Here is a 20,624-nt window from a genome sequence, read left to right as displayed (position 1 = left end):
AAAAAAAATTGGTACGTGACTTTCATTCAAACTATTAACTAAATATCGATGCTCATGTCCCCGAGGCTCACATTAGTAAGAGTGTATAGCCAAGTTCGTAGTTAGCTACGGCTAAGACCCATGCCAGCGAAGCAGCACAAAGCAGGCGCACCTTCAGCATCAAAATGGCGAGCTGACTCCCAGGCTCGGCTCCGTTTCCGATCCGTGCACCATCAGTAGGTGCCTTTTCATTGTACCCTTGGACATGAACATTTTGCGGCAGACTGGACAGGTAGTTTCACCTCGGTGAACCGCCCTGTGCCCCCGCAACGTGGACTGAGAAAGGAACACCATATCGCACACCGGACACCGAATAGCCGGCGGCGCAGCTCCTGAAACCATGGCACAGGGGTTTGTCAGCCGTGTTACAACTGAGCTGCTTAGACTCTTCGAACTATCTAGCACTAGCACATGTGTTGAACTGTGCAAATCAACCAAAAACTACAAAAATAGATCGAGGTGAAACAAAAGTAAATAGGACAAATCATCCCATGAAAAGCAATGAGTCAAATTGTATATGCGCCGTCATGATGGTCAAGACAAAACAAAACAAACAAACCAAAACAAAAATTGAAACCCCTTGGCAGCAAAATAACTGGCGGATCCGGGGAGCCTTTGGGACAAATGTCCGGTGTCCCTCCTTTTGCAGCGCCAGAAATCGATGAAAATTTACCGATAATCAAATTAGAGAGAAAACCTAACAACTTGTATTGAAAACGTTTTGAAACTGCATAGTAGCGCATAAGAAATCCAAGTCAGAGGGGTTTATGGATTTGTCAGTCTGTCAGATCTTTTTTTATCAGGGGTATGCCCCGCAGCGTCCCACGACGGCCTTTCTGGATGATCCAGTGAGAAAAGGCAAGGAAGGCGGATTGCATTGGTAAAACAAGGAGTCCCGAATCAAATGCTCCGAGATGCAAAGCATGTGCATCATAATTTAGCGGAGAGGGATAAACTTTTACATTTTTCTCCCGAAGGCAGATAACCGGCCTGTCACGCAGTTTCTGTGCCGATATCACGCTGATCTCTAAAGGCCGCCCCACACTGGACCTCGCATGCGGGTTGCGAGTTTTTGGATTTTCGGGTTTCTTCAAAATCAAATGATAAAATCTAAGCTGAGTGACCCACACTACCGTCTAACAAGCGAGTCTGCATATTTTTAGCTTGCGAGCGACCTTGCATCGCATTCCAAGAGTTGATTTGGAGTCAACTTTCGATTTTTCTCGCTGCGAGGTCTGCGAGTTCTGCGAGGTTTGCTGGTTTTTCTTTTGAGTCGAATTTTGGTTCGTTGTGCTGGTATTGCGACTATATGTAAGTTTCTGAAGATGTACCGGCTTCACTGCATTCATGAAGTTACCATAAGGGAGCGGTCTAATCACTCTATGAATTAGTATTATGCCCGCAAACTCAAAACCCGCAAACTCGCAACCCGCATGCGAGTTCCAGTGTGGGGCGGCCTTAAGGAATTGTTTCTTGTTAACGAACATTTCACCGCCACACGATAAAAGTAGCGTAACTAATTTCACCTTTATTGATAAGCACAGCAATACAGCATACCAATTACACGCCATGTTAGCTTTTTGTGGGTCGATCAGATACATGTAAAGCACTTTCCATGGGAAAGATGTAACACAATAACATAATGGATTACAGTGATAAGCAAATTAACGCTTGCGGACACACATGAACAAATAATTTTGAAAACATACCCACGTCAATGCATTGTTCAGCTAACAGGGCCTGTACGTACAAGTGCACAATGCACAGTGCACAATCAAACAGAAACGAGACACCTTCTTCGACACAGTCAAATTATCTAGCTTCCTCAATTTTCAAACACAATAATGCACACGAGTTCAGCCATTCTCACAAAGAAAACACATCTTCCACAAATGAACGTAATCACACCCACGTTTCACCGGAATCAGACGTCGATCACCACCCCTTGGGTCGATCATCTGATATTGTGCACACAGCGCAAGTGCATCTGCAGGTTGAACTTAGTGCTGAACACCTTGTCGCACACCGGGCAGCGGGTCTCGCCGCGGTGCACGGCCATGTGGCGCGTCAGCGACTCGCGCAGGGTGAACGTCTTCTGGCACTGGTCGCACGTCCACAACAGCACACCGTCACGCAGCACGGCGCCTGCAGTCGGAAAAAAAACTATCAACACGGGGGCACAACAGTGCAGACATTTCAAACATCTCGTTGCACTCAGCGAAAGGCGAATGTGACTTGCTCAAAATGTTCAGCGTAAAAAGACACCGATCACTTTTTGATAACACATTTGTAAAAGATATAGAATGCACGTTTGACAGTTCTTATGGCATGGTGAGCATAGGCACCCTTGCAAGACGTGTTTGCAAGAAAGCGACAATAGAAAATAATCCTTCAATGAAAGCGTCGTGCCGTGATACATTAACGATTATTGACTACAAGATTGATCATGGGATATTTGGATTATGTTCAATAGCTCTTTCTCAACAAAAACACTAAGCATAAAAAACGTGAAAATGCAAAAGTTTTAACAAACGGTATCATAAAGAATTCACTTGACATTCTATAGAAGTCAGTTTCTAGGCATCCAAAGGAGAACTGCGCGTATGCAACAGTGGCACCATTTCATCTCCAAAAGAAGGTCGTTTTATCGAAATTAAATGAAACCCCCTCCGGTGTGGCTGTCTAAAGTGGACCAATACCAAAGGCATTTCGAAACTCGACGCAATTTATATAGCACGTATAGGTACAATACAGTGATGCACGACAAAACAAATAAGATGTTGACCGGTGGAAGCGTGTTGCAAAGCTAAGCACAAAAAAGCAAGAAACGAGCCGAGAATACTAATAAGTTCAAAGCCGTAAAAACGGTTGACATCACATATGCGTTCAGCCGGTTCCAGGCCACTGAACAGCTAGGTACATCTTTAGTAAATATGAGAGCATACTGTATATCATATATGCCACAGAGCCTCTCATGATCGTCGCAAATATCTCTTCACAGTTAATATAGAACAAAACATAGTCATAGGTGTCGTTTTGTATAGGCTTGGTAGGGCCCGAACCCTACCAACAATTTCATAATTTTACATCTACCAACAATTTTCGGAAAGTGACGATCGTGAACATAATCTAACCTGACAGACCCTTGCCTACACCCTACGGACCTACCAAACAACCTAAAACATCTGATGTGGCACTTATGTGGCATATCTATATGTCCCTCGTGAATATCACGTGACTATCGGTCATATCTCAAGATAACTAGTTCGGCAGTTGCCGCCGTCAAGAGCTGGCTGGCGCGTTGATGGGCGTGACAAAATCACAAATCAAACGAAATATGATCAGTATCAGTCCCAATTAGTATCGACCTTTTAGGGCAGCATTACTAAAAGGTCCACAAAAAAGACACGAGAAAATGACTTTCAGCAATCATAGACGGACCTACGGCACAACAGAGCATAAAACTACGTCTCCCACTCACAAATGCGGTATCTAGTAGAAATGGTTTGGCTCCAGTGCAATTATAACATAGCAAACATTTTAATATTCAGCCCATTGCAGAATACATACTAATGCTAGCTCACATCTGAATCTAGCTCTTTGACAATCTGCCGCCGTCGTCAACGGTTATGCGGGAGTGTCCATCCCAAACAAACTGATGAATGGACAGCATGTGCTTTTTGAGCGCTTGTTTTTGGCTGAAGGCAATACTGCAGACAGGACAAGTGGTCTCTCCGCGATGCACCGCTTGGTGGTGCATGTAAGTGGAGTAATATTTGAAAGTGCGATGACATATTTCACATTCTTTTCCTGGGAATCGGTTTCCTCCTGAAAAGAAAACAACCTGGGTCACGAAGCGGATTAACACTAAAAAGGCAAACGAAATAATTCGTGTGAACGAACAGCAATAAAAGATTTGTAGTGGCTGAAAACGTTTTAGCTTATTGTTAGTTTACCAAGTCAGTAAGATGGATTAGATCACGAGCCCCTGACGGATAAAGGTATTATTTAACATCGCGATTAAATTGAATAGTAAGAAAAGTAAGACTGCTCGTGAAAGCATATGTCATTGACACAATAAACAACATAAAAATGGGCAACTTTGAAGAGTGTGCTGAGGTGATTTACAGTCAACCGTAAGCAATGTACAGTCAGTCTTGAAAGAACCGCGCATCGGTGCGGTGGATCCATCAAACCCATCCGAGGAAGGGCTGCTGAATTTGAAAGTCACCGAAACTTAACAGACATCCTCATCCTGCATCCATTCATCAGGTCAATTAGTTCGGTGACTTTTCAAATTTAGCAGCCCTTCCTCAGTTGGGCTTGATGGATCCACCGCACCGATGCGCGGTACTTTCAAGAATGGCTGTACAAATCCTTTCCCTTTGAACTTTGTAGACTCTGAGTGTAAGTGGATGAAGACGTTATCGAGTCTCGTTGTGCTTTTACTGAAAAAGTGTTCGGATGAGAAAATAACAGGAGTTTGCATGGTTGCAGTACCACACACAAGACAAGCAAAGGTGATTCCTTTATTATAGATACGTCAGGCATCGGCGATTCAAGCGGTCTAATATCTACGCTGTTAACAAGACAGAGAAGTTCCTTAACACTAGGGACTGCGATAATTAATATCAGCGGCAGCTGAGAACAAAATAAAAGCGAGAGCACATCTCAAACGACCCATTTGGGTTCTACGCGACGACGTTTACTATACATAGGCAAACTGAAGGATTGATTCGGCAGATGTCTTGAGTCATTTAAATGGAAAGGTCGATGAGCTGCCGTCCCAGTTGAACTGGTGCTGTGTCAAAAAATGCTTTTTCAGCGCTTGTTTTTGACTGAACACAACGTTGCACATCGGACAGGTGGTTTCACCACGGTGAACCGCTTGGTGATTTTTGTAGGTGGAATATCCATTGAAAGAGCGGTGGCATATAGGACACCGCTTCCCAGGAAACCAACTCTTGCTGCCTGCAATCAAAGTGGTCGGGTATAACGTCACTAATTGAGGGCAAAGATAGTTAACTACCGTGAGGTGGGGCCATTTGAGACAGTGGGGTACTTGAGGCAGTATGTAGCGGTTTAGTACACTCGCTATAAAATGAAAACTGTTTGATATTTTTTGTTCATTATTGCTACGGCAATTCACCACCGTTCGATTCCACACCAACCTGGGCAAAAATGACAAAAATATCAAACGATTTTACTAAAACACTATAAACACTATATCCAATTCAACTCTAGAAAGACTGTTTGCATGAAAATATGTCCTAAGCTATTTCGTGATCTCTATGTTCCTACTATCTCGCTTGGTGGCTGTGCTTTGAAATTCGTTGACTCTTACAAGTATCTTGGGTATCAACTCAGCAATGTGGGCTCTAGAGTCGATGACTTAGAAATCCGACAGCAATATCGTAATCTTTGTTGCCGTGCTAATACGATCAGTCGCAAATTTGCCATATGTTCATACTCGGTTAAGAAATATTTGTATGATGCCTATTGTTCAAATGTCAGTTGCATGCATTTGTGGCACTCGTTTCATGTGTCTGTTCTGAAGAAATTTAAAGTGTGTTTTAACAATGCTGCTAGGACGTTATTTGGCTACGACAGGTTCTGCAGTGCTTCGAACATGTTCGTTCAAGAATGCTTGCCCGGCTTTGATGCCTTGCGCCGAAAATCAGTGTGGAACTTTATGACGCGCCTTCAGTGTTCCTCTAATCAAATCATATTTACATTGTTCAACAGTGACCTGGCTGTGACTTCCTCGATAAGGAAGGCATGGCGGCAATGTCTGTATTTAAGTTGAGGGTCTTATGACCTCTCATGATTCTTTATGGACCTAGAGTCTCCTAATATAGGGATCTCTCTCTCTCTCTCTATATATATACTGTGTCAAGTAGCCCCAGCTTACGTTGCATGTATTTTCGATGAGCAGATATGATCTTTCCTTATTGATAATACAATAAAGCGAATTGTTGAAAAATACTGCATATTTCTCAATAAAATAGCAAAACTAAAAAAAAAACAATGCAATGGCAACGAAAAAATCTCTTCCGTCAGCACAATGTTTTATAAGTGTGTTTTTGGAAGACGTGTAACATTCAACGCGTCATTTAATAGTACGATTTCACTGTAGAAACATTTGATGCATGCTGTGTGCTGGTGGGAGCAGAGGGGAACGCAGACAAGCTTGTAATTGAGTGTTTATTAATCTGTCATAATTAGTCATGCACTACCAAGCATATTACAAAATGATATCATAACTGAGGAATCTGGGAGCGAGTTAGCAGACTACTTCTTCATTCATCTTGAACACCAGAAGAAAACAAGTATTTGAACTCTTAAGACGGTAAGGAAATGACATAACCCTGGGAAAAACACAACCAGCTCCTAAAAATAATGCACATCAAAGCCTTTTTACAATACCTAACGAAAATAGCCAGGTTATCGTCAGAACGTCACAGGGGATATATCGAGTTCAGATATAAGTCAAACTACGCTGCGTTATCGAATCTACATACAACATGGCTTCAAGGAACTACCGTCAATTCTAAATCTAAGCATCTGAGCCACACATTACCATCAGACGAAGTACCGCAGTATGTCACATTGACAAGGAAACCATCAGCATCGTTCGTTAAGTCTAGCTCATAAGCATTTTAAGGGGTAAACGTTCTATCTCGTTGGTTGAGAAACGTTCAAGATTTAGAAGCAAGAAAACATAGCACGCGGCAGATGACAATACAATGGTCTTACTTAAATGATACAAAAATGAGACATGTGATGTCATTCAAAAACATCACAGCAATGTGAAAAAGGCAGCAATGAGGAAGACACCGATGAATTAACAATATTAAAAATAATTCTGACCTACATCGCTTATTTCTAGATACAACCCTACTTTTGTCATAAGAGTATTTAGACTAGCACGTTCCCAGACATAACGTGCGAGTTAGAAAATATGTGGGATCAAACCGCGAGGACAGCTAGGTTATGAGTTGCTCCACCTTCCTTCTCGGAAGCATGTATAGACGCGTGAATGGTGTTTGCATAAAAACTGTGCGGCACTACGACGGAAATCACAATCATTGAAGTAGATTTTAAGAAAACAGGATAGCCAACGTAATCGGTCTGGCATAAGTCTACGTTGAATACAGCTGAGGGTGGCCGCCCCTGCACAGTGCACACTGCAGTTCCTTTGGTAAGGCTAACACGCATCGAGCGGAAAAGCTTCATAGATCAAACTGATGTAGCACCGGCAGGTATCCATCAATGATAGGCTGTCATGTGCCTCTTCAGGGCATACTTCTGGCTGAACACTATGCTGCAGATGTGGCAGGTTGTCTCGCCCCGGTGCACCGCCTGGTGGCCGGCGTAAGTCGAGTAGCTGTTGAAGGCGCGTCCACATGTAGGGCACGGCTTTCCTGGGTGCCAGCTGCTCGAGCCTGCAATCACACCAGATCCCATCAACAGTGCTTTAATGTGGATCATTTTTAGACCAAATCAATAACATGCAAAACGGTAATCACTGCATAATGGCATGAAAAAACAACAGGCGATGAACAAATATCTACTAAGGTCCACCGAGTGACAGCAAATACTATAATTGCACCGAAAATACAAGGTCGTTGCAAGGTCAATAGATATATTCAAAATGCAATACCGGGAATCAAACAGCGGTGATAAAATATTAATCAACACATGGACCCACGACTTTGAAGCTTGTCAATAAGACAGAAAGCCGACGGGTAGTGTGTTATGTAACAAGTGATAACAGCGTCTGACAATCAGTCTACAGCTCATTCATTGGACCATAAGAACGAGCCTCAGCCCGACCGACGCACACACACATACACACTAACTTTGTGCGCCAAAACACTGCGTCAGTCCTCAGTCCTGCTTCTAATAAAAAGGAACTTTATTATGGTGTAACTATCAGACGTCTGGCGCAAACACACCCCAATGAAAAACGCGATAGAAGTAGGTTACTACAACTACTAGAGCCTATGATATTTCAGCCGATCTCTGAAATACAATGTTATACTAGCTAAGCTTTCGAGCGCTTACCAAACAGACTCAAAGGTCAGCTGCATGGGTCTTTTTCATATGCCTGCGAAGGCCAAGCTTCTGGCTGAACACCCTTTTACAAATTCGGCACGTTGTTTCTCCGCGGTGAAGTGCCTGGTGCTGTTGAAATGTTGACAACGCGAAGAATGGACGCTGGCATATGTGACATCTCTTTCCCGGAAACCACTTCAAATGTTGTAATGAAGCGTTGAGGCCACTAGCACCTGAAATGCAGAATAGTGTTTAAAATAAAGAATAGGCATACTTGCCCAGTATTCAAGGCAGTGTATTGTTAGCCATCACGTAATATCAACCGTTTGTGTTTAAAAGTGCAAAAATGGGTGCTTTCAGTGAAATATCTCCTTGGAGCTCACCTAATAATTGCACCAATGCATCTTGTACCAATGCAACTTGTCCAAAAGTAATGGATGCTGACTGCGTGCCATTGAAGGCTATATCATCGCTTTACGTCAAGTGTAGGTACCGAACCCTGATCAGCACTCGGCAAGTTGCCATCAACGAGCGTGGAGGCATCATCAACAAACATTCCTTCGTTCCTATCTTAGTCTTTCCCAGTCATAAACATCGCATTTCAGACATGTGCCATGTTTATTGTACGGAGACTGCTTAAAAGAAAGTGAAGTGAATTGAATCCCTCTTCCGTTTCAATTCACACAATATTGTCACGTCGAATTATAGTGTGCCTTGGCCCTATACATATTTATTTTCGACGTTTTGCAGTGCATTCGTACATCATCCGCAAAATATAGCATGCAAGAAGAGATAGATTGTGCTTAAAGTAACGCTTGCTAGTGGCATTCACGAGCCACAATCAGTTCGCAGCCTGTGGCCACAGCACAACTAATCGCATATGACCAAATAATCGCACTGGTCGTTTACGATCGCATATGAAGTGGAAAGGCTCTGGCGCCAAAGTCACGGTCGCCCTCAGCTCATGTCGATGTTGTGACGACTAAACATGTGTCGCTTCATGTCGCCTTTCTGACTGAATATCCTGAAGCAGATATGACAGATGGTTTCGCCACGGTGAAGCGCTCTGTGGTTGCGGTACGTAGAGGGGGCATAGAACTTGCGCTGACATAAGTCACAGGCTTTGCCCGGGTACCACTTGCTAGAGCTGGCACCTGAAAACAGCCTTCCGTTAGGAAACATTGACTGAAGATCATAGAGAAAAAAAAAAACAGCGTAGAGTGTCGGATCACTGCGTAAAACAATAACGTAATGCAGTGTGCGAACGTGATACCGCATATTCAAACCAATCATAATTTACGTTTTTTATCAGGTTTGTTACGGAGCGAGCGAAGCGAGCGGAGTCTTTCCTTAGATTAATAAAGGCCTGGCTACACTATGCGTTTTCTGCGTGCGTTTTTTGCGGGTTTGCGTGTTTTGCGTGATATCGTTCTAGAAAAAAAAACGATATTACGGTTTTGTGATGTTTTTTATATTAAATTTTAGTTAATATCAGAATTATATTAACTTTTGTATCCAACTAATGGAAAAGTTATTACGGAGCGAGCGAAGCGAGCGTAGTCTTTCCTTAGATTAACGGAAATTTCTGAGTATGAGCGGCCGGCCGGCCGGCCGGCCGGCCGGCCGGCCGGCCGTGCGGACGCTTTTGCGAGGCTTATATCTCAGCAACCACTTGACCGATTTACACGCGGTAATTTTTGTAGGGTAGCTTCATTCCTTCTACCAAGTATTGGACTATTCCCGATGCATGTGGGTGACCCCTTATGCACGTGCCACGTGCAAAACGAAGAGGTGTCCGTTTTGTAATTGTTGCAATATCTCGGTAACTACTTGGCCGATTGTGCTGAAAGTTGGCATGTAGGTAGGCACCCACTAGGCACTGCATATCCATGTGCCAGAGTTGGGGTGCTGCTGCACGTGCGCACGTGCAGGGGTCGTTTCCAGATCTCGAGAACGGCTGGACCGATGGCGCTCAAATTTGGTACACGGTTAGGGACCAGTTAGTAGGGTGCCGTGCACAAGTCAGTTGGGACCCATTTTGCACGTGCGCACGTGCAGGGTGTCGCTTCCAGATCTCGAGAACGGCTGGGCCGATTGTGCTCAAATTTGGCACATCGCTAGAGACCGGTTAGTAAGGTGCCGTGCACAAGTCAGTTGGAGGTACCCCCTCGAAATTTCGCACGTGCAAGGCCCACCCTCTCGCTCGCTCCGTTAGTCGCCCCAAAAGGCGTTATACTGGTATCATTTATGACTTTTTTCTAGAACGATATTACGCAAAAAACGCAAACCTGCAAAAAACGCACGCAGAAAACGCATAGTGTAGCCAGGCCAACGGAAATTTCTGAGTATGAGCGGCCGGCCGGCCGGCCGTGCGGACGCTTTTGCGAGGCTTATATCTCAGCAACCACTTGACCGATTTACACACGGTAATTTTTGTAGGGTAGCTTCATTCCTTCTACCAAGTATTGGACTATTTCCGATGCATGTGGGTGACCCCTTATGCACGTGCCACGTGCAAAACGAAGAGGTGTCAGTTTTGTAATTGTTGCAATATCTCGGTAACTACTTGGCCGATCGCGCTGAAAGTTGGCATGTAGGTAGGCACCCACTAGGCACTGCATATCCATGTGCCAGAGTTGGGGTGCTGCTGCACGTGCGCACGTGCAGGGGTCGTTTCCAGATCTCGAGAACGGCTGAACCGATGGCACTCAAATTTGGTACACGGTTAGGGACCAGTTAGTAGGGTGCCGTGCACAAGTCAGTTGGGATCCATTTTGCACGTGCGCACGTGCAGGGTGCCGCTCCCAGATCTCGAGAACGGCTGGGCCGATTGTGCTCAAATTTGGCACATCGCTAGAAACCGGTCAGTAGGGTGCCGTGCACAAGTCAGTTGGAGGTACCCCCTCGAAATTTCGCACGTGCAAGACTCACCCCTTCGCTCGCTCCGTTAGTCGCCCCAAAAGGCGCTATACTGGTAATTATGTTCTTTCATTTTATAATACAGTTGTTAACCTATGGGGTCAGCAGAGTGAAAAAGGTTGTACAATGAATCATGGTATAAGGCAGTGGCGACTGGGCCTTCGGGTCAGTCCCACATGGTGGTTTAATTGATGATTCAATGGCATCGGCAGTAGGCAAGACCCGAGTGAAGTAACACTTCAGAGGATGGCCGCTTAGAAACACAAAGGAATGCGAAGGATCCAGCTGCCCACATCGATACAAAACGAACTGATAGTTATAAATATATTCGGTCTTACTCGTATTTTTTCCTACCAAATGTTGGACTTATTATTGAGAGGCGTATATGCCTATTAAAACGAGTTCAAATTTATTTGCTAAAGAGATAGGATGACGAGCAGTAGGTAAGTTGTAACATTCAACTGCATTTCATAACAGGAAGGTATGCCTTTCGGAACGTTTTACGCACCACACACGCATGTTAAATAATCAAAGACCCGCTAACCATTCTCTTTATCGGATACCAGTGTCAAAGTTTTCCATTGATAGCCCCGTTCCAGACTCAACACCCCCCCCGCCACTTCCCCATCCAACTCAAGGACGTACACACGATCCCGTACATAACGCCAATAATTTCTTGGGAGTGAATATGCGCAGACATACAAGATGGGTGTCGATTCTATGCATTTTCTGTAGTATCTGTGCCATGAAATACCGAAAAAAACTAACACAACCAACCACCGCTAAATCAACATAACATCAAAATACCAAAGCAGAAACTTCCAGAACGTTTGCCTCACATGAACAGCACTACAACCCGATCCAAAGCGCCAGAGCCATAGACGCCGCGTGCATCACACATTGTCCATCATGTGCACCATTCGCATGTGCCGCCGTAGGGTGTGTTTGGTGGAGAGCACGCTGTGGCAGACGGGGCAGGTGGTCAGGTCCCGGTGCAGCTCCATGTGGTTGTGCAGGCCCTGCCGCCAGCGGAACACCTTGCCGCACACGGGACAGGCCGCGCTCCTGGCGTCGCACGGCGCCGCCGCCCCTGTGGACGGCCCGCCGCTCAGTCGGCCGCCATGGCACACCGCACTCCGGCGCTGCCACCCACCCATCCACCCACATCAACACAGCGATGGACAAATTACACCACTGCCAAGTGCCAATTCAGAAAACAATAACGTGCCGAACAACGTGTAAAAGAGCAAGGCCTGCCTGTCTGTGTGTAGTGGCATCCTCGATTTATCGGATCACCTTTTCGCTAAATCTGAATTTCGCACCATGAGTTTAAATTAAATAAGACACATTAAAATACATAAATACCTCAATTCCGTAGTGAATGTAAATATATTGTGCCCGAAGCAACAAGGCACAATTATTGACATAATGTGTCATCATATGGCTTGATGACAGGTATTTATCAAAATCGTATGGACTTCGACGAATTACAAGACAAATTTAAAGGAAATATAAAAATACACAAAATGACAACATCCATTTCAGAAAAATCAGTCAGAATATCTACCCAAGCGTCATCCCAACCAGTGTAAATAAACCAAACGGGAAACAAGATATATTCACACCGTTTTCATGCAACCTCTTTGGATACCATACGGCCATGTGCATCTTCCTATCTATTATATAAGGTCGCCAGGAACGTATGTTCTGACTATTGACTAGCAAAGCAATCCTTAATAAAACTCGAGGGGGTCTAGCTTCACCACACATGTCAACATCTGCCACTTCATCGGCAGTCTAATGTCAGCCGACGTAGCACAAGCACAGTGTTTGGATAAAATCGTGGGTACAAAGTGCAAACAAAAAATGAACAATGACGTTAGTAACAAGGGTCAAAGAAATAGCCATTCGAGAGAAAACTAGTAACCTAACACTCGAGAACAAAAAAAAACCTGATTCGGTACTCTTCTAGAAAATATCATGCAACGCAATGAAGCTAACTTATCATGAATAGTCCACTACCGATATCAACTATGTACCTATGCAGCATAGTAATAGCCATTACAGTGGGACTGCATTAACATGGGTTTTGGCATTTTCACGCGAGAAGGGCCTTCCCAAAAAGCAAAACAGCTCGCTTCTTCCAACTAAAACATGACGAACAAAGTCTGCATGGGTCACAATGGAGCATACCGAACGGCTATTCGGTACCAGCTCCAGTCCAAGGCCCTTTCTCGTGACTCGATCACCGTCGGTGCACTGTCACCAGGTGCACTCGCAGGTTGGTCTTGTTCGAGAATATTCTGCCGCAAATGGTGCACGTAGTTTCGCCCGTGTGCATCTTCTTGTGAGCGCCAAGGTCCGCCTTCCGCACATAGACTTTACCACAAAGGTCACAGCGAAAACCTTCCTTGTTGCCTTGGGCTCGTCTTGCAAAGAAATCTGGAAAATATCAAAACATTGATGTGATTCGACACAATTGTATGGGTGGAAACATATACCCCTATATTGAGGCAGCGGTTATAATTGAGCATAGCAGTCAAAACAGAATCAATCAAATAAAACTTGCAATGCAAATATCAATCGAAACAGAAAACTGGAATGCGTCAGCAGTGTGGTTAGTTTTTATTGTTAATAAATACGCCCTTCCGCGAGTCATAATTTAGTAATCCTTTTACAGAAAACATGGAACTTCTGCACATACCAACATACTTATGACATCTTTCCTGAAGTTCGACTCAAAAAAGATGAGCCGGTTCATTTGACAGCCTTTTATGATAAGTAGTTAACGTATTCAAGAGTAACTAAAATGGTACCTAATTAAGTTACCTACAATGACATTGGTCGCAGACTGGCCTCTACTTGTATACAATAATTATATCGCAAATCAAATGTCCTTGAAAGTTACATGTTCTCGTCCTATGGGTAAGTCTGCTTTTTACGTTTATCCGTCTTTCATATGCATAATTTTGAACATATTTCTATTGAGCGACGCTGTTTTTTTAAAATGTGCGTTACACATGCTTCATTTGCTCCGAACTCACAGTCCGTTATCGGCGAAGGCCGAGCATAACGTCCATCTGGTCTTTGGGTATTTGGTGCTGGCTGTCCATGTGGCGTTTCAAATTGGACACCCGGCTGAGGAACTTGCCACAGATGGGGCAGTTGGTGAGCCCCTCGTGCGTCAATCGGTGCTCGTACAGGGAGGACGCTGATGCAAATGTCTTCATGCACAGCGGACATTCCCTCCTAGGTCTGCCCCCTAGAACAAAGTGTGGCATGAGATATCGATGAAACGATCTACGTGTACACCGTTTACCAACTAGCTGATGTTAATGTTTAAATATCGATATAATGCAAAATCATAGCTTCAATAGCACGGAAAGATGTGTAGAGTCCAAGGAAAAATTTCGGCGAGCAAAAGCGTTCCTAGGTGCTGCACTCGAGGGTACCGGTCGTACCAGATCTAGCATTTTAGTTTCCTCCTAAATCGTTCCATACGCGTTGCGAGAAACTGGCACGGGCTCGACTCTGGAGAATCTGAAAGGAAAATTTTGGAAAAGGCCAGGAGTCTTAAAATTATACTTTTTGGAAGTTTCTTATCCGAAATGATTGAGCATTCAGCTGCAGCTGAATGTTCGATCTATACCGTCTACCAATAGTTCATCTATCAAGAATGAACTATACCGTTGTTCATTCTTGCGTTTCATATTGAAGCAAGTGAGCGAGAGCATTAATATCCTTCGCCCGGAGCACTGCTGCGTGACAACTATAATGTGTTACCCTGCTCAAACAAGCCGTACTTCCCATATTTCCGCTTTTGAAATATTTGAATACATCGCTTACATTGCAAGCTGCCTTATTTCTTATTTCATTTCACGTTTCCGAGGGGTACCAACAATTAGGCATGTGAAACCGCAAAAGTATTTATTGATAACAGCACATGATAATTACAAAAACCCGACCAAGAACAATAACGTCAAGCGAATGTCTTTTTCACATCAAGCAAGATGACACAAATACAATGGGATGATGGCAGCAGGGTCTCTAATTCCAACAACACAAATATGGACGATATACAGTAGGTGGTGCGAAAATTATTTGAACAAGTACACTGAACATTGATGTAGCAGTCGCTACTACACAGCCACCCCTCCCCCCATGGCACCATTCATGACCTCTACGTTAAATTTGAGTCTCTAATAGGTGTGGCTGTCCTTTAAGGTTTAGAACATATATTTAGGTGACATTTCAAAATAGAAAAGTGGCTTTGAAGTAACCCATTAACCATAACCGACTCCATTTATCTAAAGAAAACAAGCCGCCTTTTCATACACTTCTATCACTACATTTTGTTCCATAATCACGTACAATATCTCCACGAATTATTATCCGGCCTTTACATGGCTGTAACCTGACACTGACGCCTCTATTCACAACCAACTCCTTTGCCTTAACTTCTGGACCGCCCTCGGATAAGCTTTAAGATTGAAGTGCAACGTGAATAGAGTACCGAACAGAGTACCGTAAAGAATCCATCAAAATCTTGTGTTTTCCGAGCACTCAAAAATTGGGGTCAGGCAGTAGCGATCCAAGCCAAGGCGCCCACAACAAGCTCTGGTTTCGATGATCCGTAAAGTGATTCAATCTGCCGCAATCAGACACTCCGAAAATTGCAGATAACGATGTCACTTTTCGTGTTCGCTCAATAACTAGGAGGAACGTGAGGCATCGCCAGCAGCCGCTTCACGTCGTCCATGGGAATGTTGTGCACCTTGCTGACGTGCACGCGCATGTAGTAGGTGCGACTGAGCGCCAGGCCGCAGATCGGACAGGTGGTGCGACCCTCGTGCGCTGACAAGTGCTGTCGCCGAGAACGTTCGTTTTTGAAGCGAGCGTTGCAAAGCGAGCATGGAAAATCGGCTGCAAAGAGGAAACGATCAGGGAGATCAGAAGGCCATCTCGGACGGCACAAAAGAACATTTCGAGCACAAAAAGCAGCTTAATTATATTCGAGAACAATGTTCAGAGAAACAAACTTCTATAGCGAAGCTGATGAATGTATAACACTAACGTAATATTACAACATACCCCAGTAGAGCAAGTGATAGCAAAACAACGTCATCCATATTCTTTTTTTCGTCGTGGACGAGAAAGAATAACTCATGTTTGAAAACAAAATAATAGCGTTATATGACTAATCATATAACGCCGAACTGAGCATGACGCATCATTATTTGACTTCGTTTCGCAAAGTCATACTTCAATATTCAGTTTTAGCTCGTGGGATGTCAAAACGGTGAAGCATGGTTATTGGTTACCAATTGCATTTTCATCGACACTTCTTAAGGGAATAAAACGGGTCGGTACTACTTTGCTTATAACACCAGAAGAAAGCTTTTTTTCTGTAATTGAATAAGGACAGAAATAAACGTTAAAACATAATCCCACGAAAATTTATATACAAATGCAATACAAATGGGGACAAGCGATATAACAAAAAAAAAAAAAAATGACCAGGAAGCAGAAACTCCCGCATGAGATCACTACACCAATTACAAATTACGAAACAATCCAATTTATATGTATTCATAGAAACTTGTACACAACGGTAACGTGTCAACCAGATTTTGACAAAATGACGGAAGGACAGAACAACTTGCTAGAGGACGACAATAATAGGAAATCCATTCAACGAAGCATAACACACCAATCCGCTCAACAGCACGTAAACCAACTTCAACCACATCAAAACAGCGAATAGCCAAAACGTGAGGACTCGCAAAAATATCATACGATCCATCCCTCCAGGCACATCAGGCCGGGAACATATTCACGGGGGAGCTCCATGATCACCGCCGCTGCGCCAGGAGCGTCTGAATCTGATCGCGCGGCACCTGGTGTTGACAATGCAGGTGTCGTCGCACGTCCGAGAGTCTGCTGAGCCGCCGACCGCACAGCGGACAGTCCGTCAGGCCCTCGTGCCACAGGCGATGTTCGTACCACGACGACACCGACCTGAACGACCGAGAGCACAGTGTGCATTGGTGCTCGGCCGGTGTGGGCATGCCTAAAACAAAGGACAGGAGAGGTGGGCGTGGGCAGCCACTAACGTCACAGGCAACAAGACACAGTGAAAAGAACAAAAATGGAAGTAAATTATGAAGATAATCGATCAAAATATCATGTGTATACATAGTTGAACGTCTATGCAGACGCAGAGTGATTCAGTGATTAGGTTTTTGGTGATGGTGAGCTAATTCAAGCAGTATTTTCTTGACAAGTAAAACTATTTCTTTTTTGTACAAACAAGTAAGGGTTTAAGCAAAATTTAAACAAGCGGTTTTTTGTAGTAACAACCATATACCTACAAAATATATGGAAACATATGTAAAATGTAAAAATGTCAAACTGTGTATATACAGTCGGAAGAGTTCTTTTTTCTTCTTCTAATAATGGTCGTTTATCTTTTCTGCGATTTGTGTCGGGGATTACATTGGAGGGCCAAATGACTGTTATAATTAGGTAACTATATGCACACAGATGATACAAAATGTATTATTTGTACAACGGCCACACGACAGAACCATTTATAATAGTGATAGATAACAATAAATAATTATTGCAAATGAGAATTAAAGAGAAATTGAAAGAAACTGCAATATCGAAAGAGAAAGACAGCTAGCGCACATCGACATAACCTGTATGAGCTGAAAGATGTGAAATATCCACACTTGTTAGGCAATAGTAAGACGCCTTATGTGCCTACAATCGTACGTGATGATTCACCCTCATTAACAAAAAAACAAAGGCGTTAAATGAAAATCGTTATTATACACATCTAGCGTACACAATGCCAGACAAGATACCGATAAAGGTATTCCACGGAAAAAACATGCTACCAAAACAGACAACGAGGGATTCCGCTCGCTCATTCGGCATGAGCCGCCGCCTGCTGCCCAGTCTCACACCGTGGTCCATCGCACAACACGAACCACCCAACCACTGCCGTCCGGTTCGGCTCAGACGCCGGGCCGGTTGTGCACCGACTTGACGTGCAGGTTCCTGGCGCTGGGCGTGCCGAAGCACTTTCCGCAGACTGGGCACGTGGTGCGCCCCTTGTGCAGGCCCATGTGGTTGTAGAGTGCCCGGTCGCTGCCGTACACCTTGGAGCACACCGGGCACACGTGCTGCTGGCGGCCCGTCGCCGACCAGGCGGCCGTCACAGGCGCCACTGAGAAAGCTGCACGAACCGGACACCGACCGTCAGGCCAACGTCCTCACCTCACACGAGCATACAAACCCAACTGTAAAATGCAAGCTTTCATAGTCGTTCAGAAATTGAGCATAAACTAAGCAACAGGCATCCGACTAAAAGAGAACAAATGCGGTATTAAGGGTTCTCCAATATTTCAAACACATTGATTGAGACATCTTGTTCTATTCATATAATAGAACGGCCCAAATTGCGTAAAGCAACGTGATTCAATACATGTTACGAATCTCATGGGCCTTCAACAGGACAGGCAAGAGCGGCAATCAAATATTGTGGGTTGAGGGTAAGCGAAGGCCAGGTGAATTTATACATTATACCTACATGCTATTTATCTTATGTCCATGTTTTTTTAAGCAAAGTAACAGTGAGCACCTACGAGTGCACCCTGTATCTACAAGCAATGTACAGCGATTGCTGTCCTCAACGGATCCCAGCCATCCCATCATTAATTTGTGTGTTGATCACACTCACGATACTGTAACACAGCGTTGCATAATACGGCTACCAGTACACTGAACGGCGAACGCGATGCAGACCACTAGTGTGTGATAATTTTATTCCTCAGACGGTTGGCAGACCACGAATAAAGTCGTTAGTACAATCGTGAACTGTTCGCAGATGCATATTCCTGGAACTGAATGTGCCGAAGCATTTCCCGCATAGAGGACATTTAGTCCGGCCCTCATGCATGGTCTTGTGGTTATCCAGGGCCTTTTTGCTGCTGTATCTCTTGAAGCAGGTCTGACAGACGAACTGATTGGGAGATACTCCAGATGTAAAGGCTGCCCAGAAAGAGACGAAAGTTAGTACCCCCGTTACGCGGATTCGCAAGGGCAACGGTCTTTACAAAGTACGCGGCAGGGTATTTCACTCTCCTTAGTAAGACAAACGATTTAGAATCACCTCAACGAAGTTTTACACCACCTCCGTTTCACCGATGACCATGCAGGGATGTTATATGAGGCAACCATTTTTGAAGTAAATGCAGACGACACGTTTATTGAAATGCATGTGCATCGTACATCGTGATGTCAGTCAACAAATACGCGCATTTAACGCAAAAACTCTAAATGAACACAAAACACCTGTGAGCTACCAAACAACTCAACTTCGAGCATAGCAGTGTCGTACTTGTAAATGACCCGTGCTGCTCTAAACAGATCCAGCATCAGCAAAGAACAATAGATGCAGATACTCGTCACATCAAAACACAGAAAGTGGCTATCGGAGGAGATGAAGCCCAAAGCCGACATGGCAGCGTAAGGGTTCCACTTCATGAACCAAGCTTCTGTATGTCTTCCTTAGTGAAATTGTGCTTGTTCCTCAGATGTGTGTTCCTATTGCTAAAACTGCTCAGGCACTTTCCACAGATGGGACAGAATGTTCGGCCCTGGTGCATTCCCATGTGATGCTTCAGCGCCGTGCTGCTGCCGTAGGTACTGGAGCAGATTTGGCAGACGAAGCGCCCGTCCGTGGATCGTCTAGGAAGCGACCTATACGGATCCACTGCACAGAGCGAAAAGGTTCCGTTAGAAAAGGCCGAATAAGAGCACATTTGCCGTATGGAAACCAGAAACGGAATGGCAATATGAAGTAACGGACATACGCAGAGACAAGCAGCTGAACCCAGTAGTCTGTAGCACAAACGACAAAAAAGAAGCAAAAATCGGCAGAATCAATGAGCATGATAGAAACATAATTCGTGGAAATCCCTACCAAAATCGTTGAGCTTATCAACCTCAACAAACGTCCAGAACGCCTAGTAGTTGAGTAGTGGCACATCTGCTTGACCAACGATAAAGTGTACCCATAGGCCACCTAAAGAGAGTGTCTTTGAATTATGGTGAGTTGTACCGACATCATGGTTTATTATTTTTTTTCGTAGTGCTCTGATTGCGTTTGGGAGCACAATAAAGTAACCTGTGCCAGACTTGATTAGATAAACGGATTCTAGAACAGATCTCGTGAATCATGCAAAACTTGCGTGAAGACCATTGCCAATGACCCACATGGGCGCAAAGGTTAAGACAGACATGGAACAGGTTGTTAAAATGTTGGGGATGGGGGGGGGGGGCGTATACGAGTCCTTCACAAACATAAATAAATACATCATAATGTGATCTCTTGATGCCGCTGAATCCAGCATGCAATGAAAGCCTGACGAATACTGTAGCAACGCTGCATCACTGACGACAGCTCAGAACATGAGGACATGGAGTGCAGCCTTCGAAATGGACAGCCAATGTTTACAGCAAGGCGGACAACCCAATGAACATTGGACTGACCGTTCTAAAAACACATCAAATCGACAATTAGTGTTTTTAACGCCTAG

General features: G+C 44.3%; 1 protein-coding gene across 50 annotated transcripts in view; it reads right to left on the bottom strand.

Annotated features, from left to right (window-relative positions):
* LOC122391227 (broad-complex core protein isoforms 1/2/3/4/5-like) overlaps window positions 1–20,624 on the bottom strand; it is a 53,896-nt gene that overhangs the window by 22,111 nt on the left and 11,161 nt on the right. For 4 of the 50 annotated variants that reach the window (XR_006258311.1, XR_006258310.1, XR_006258309.1 and 1 more), the window contains exon 6: window positions 152–371. The exons of 16 other annotated variants lie outside the window; for them this stretch is intronic. Coding sequence is in view for 30 of the 34 variants with exons in the window: in XM_043384930.1 (XP_043240865.1) it covers window positions 3,632–3,867 (236 nt within the window). In the remaining 4 variants the exon portion in view is untranslated. 30 more of the 50 variants (XM_043384938.1, XM_043384939.1, XM_043384940.1 and 27 more) reach the window with 14 other exon arrangements.

This window comes from Amphibalanus amphitrite, unplaced genomic scaffold, assembly GCF_019059575.1.
Source record: "Amphibalanus amphitrite isolate SeventyFive unplaced genomic scaffold, NRLGWU_Aamphi_draft 000427F_arrow, whole genome shotgun sequence".
NCBI lineage: Eukaryota > Metazoa > Arthropoda > Thecostraca > Balanomorpha > Balanidae > Amphibalanus > Amphibalanus amphitrite.
Note: the sequence above shows the minus strand (reverse complement) of the source record. Positions and strands in the feature narration are given on the sequence as shown.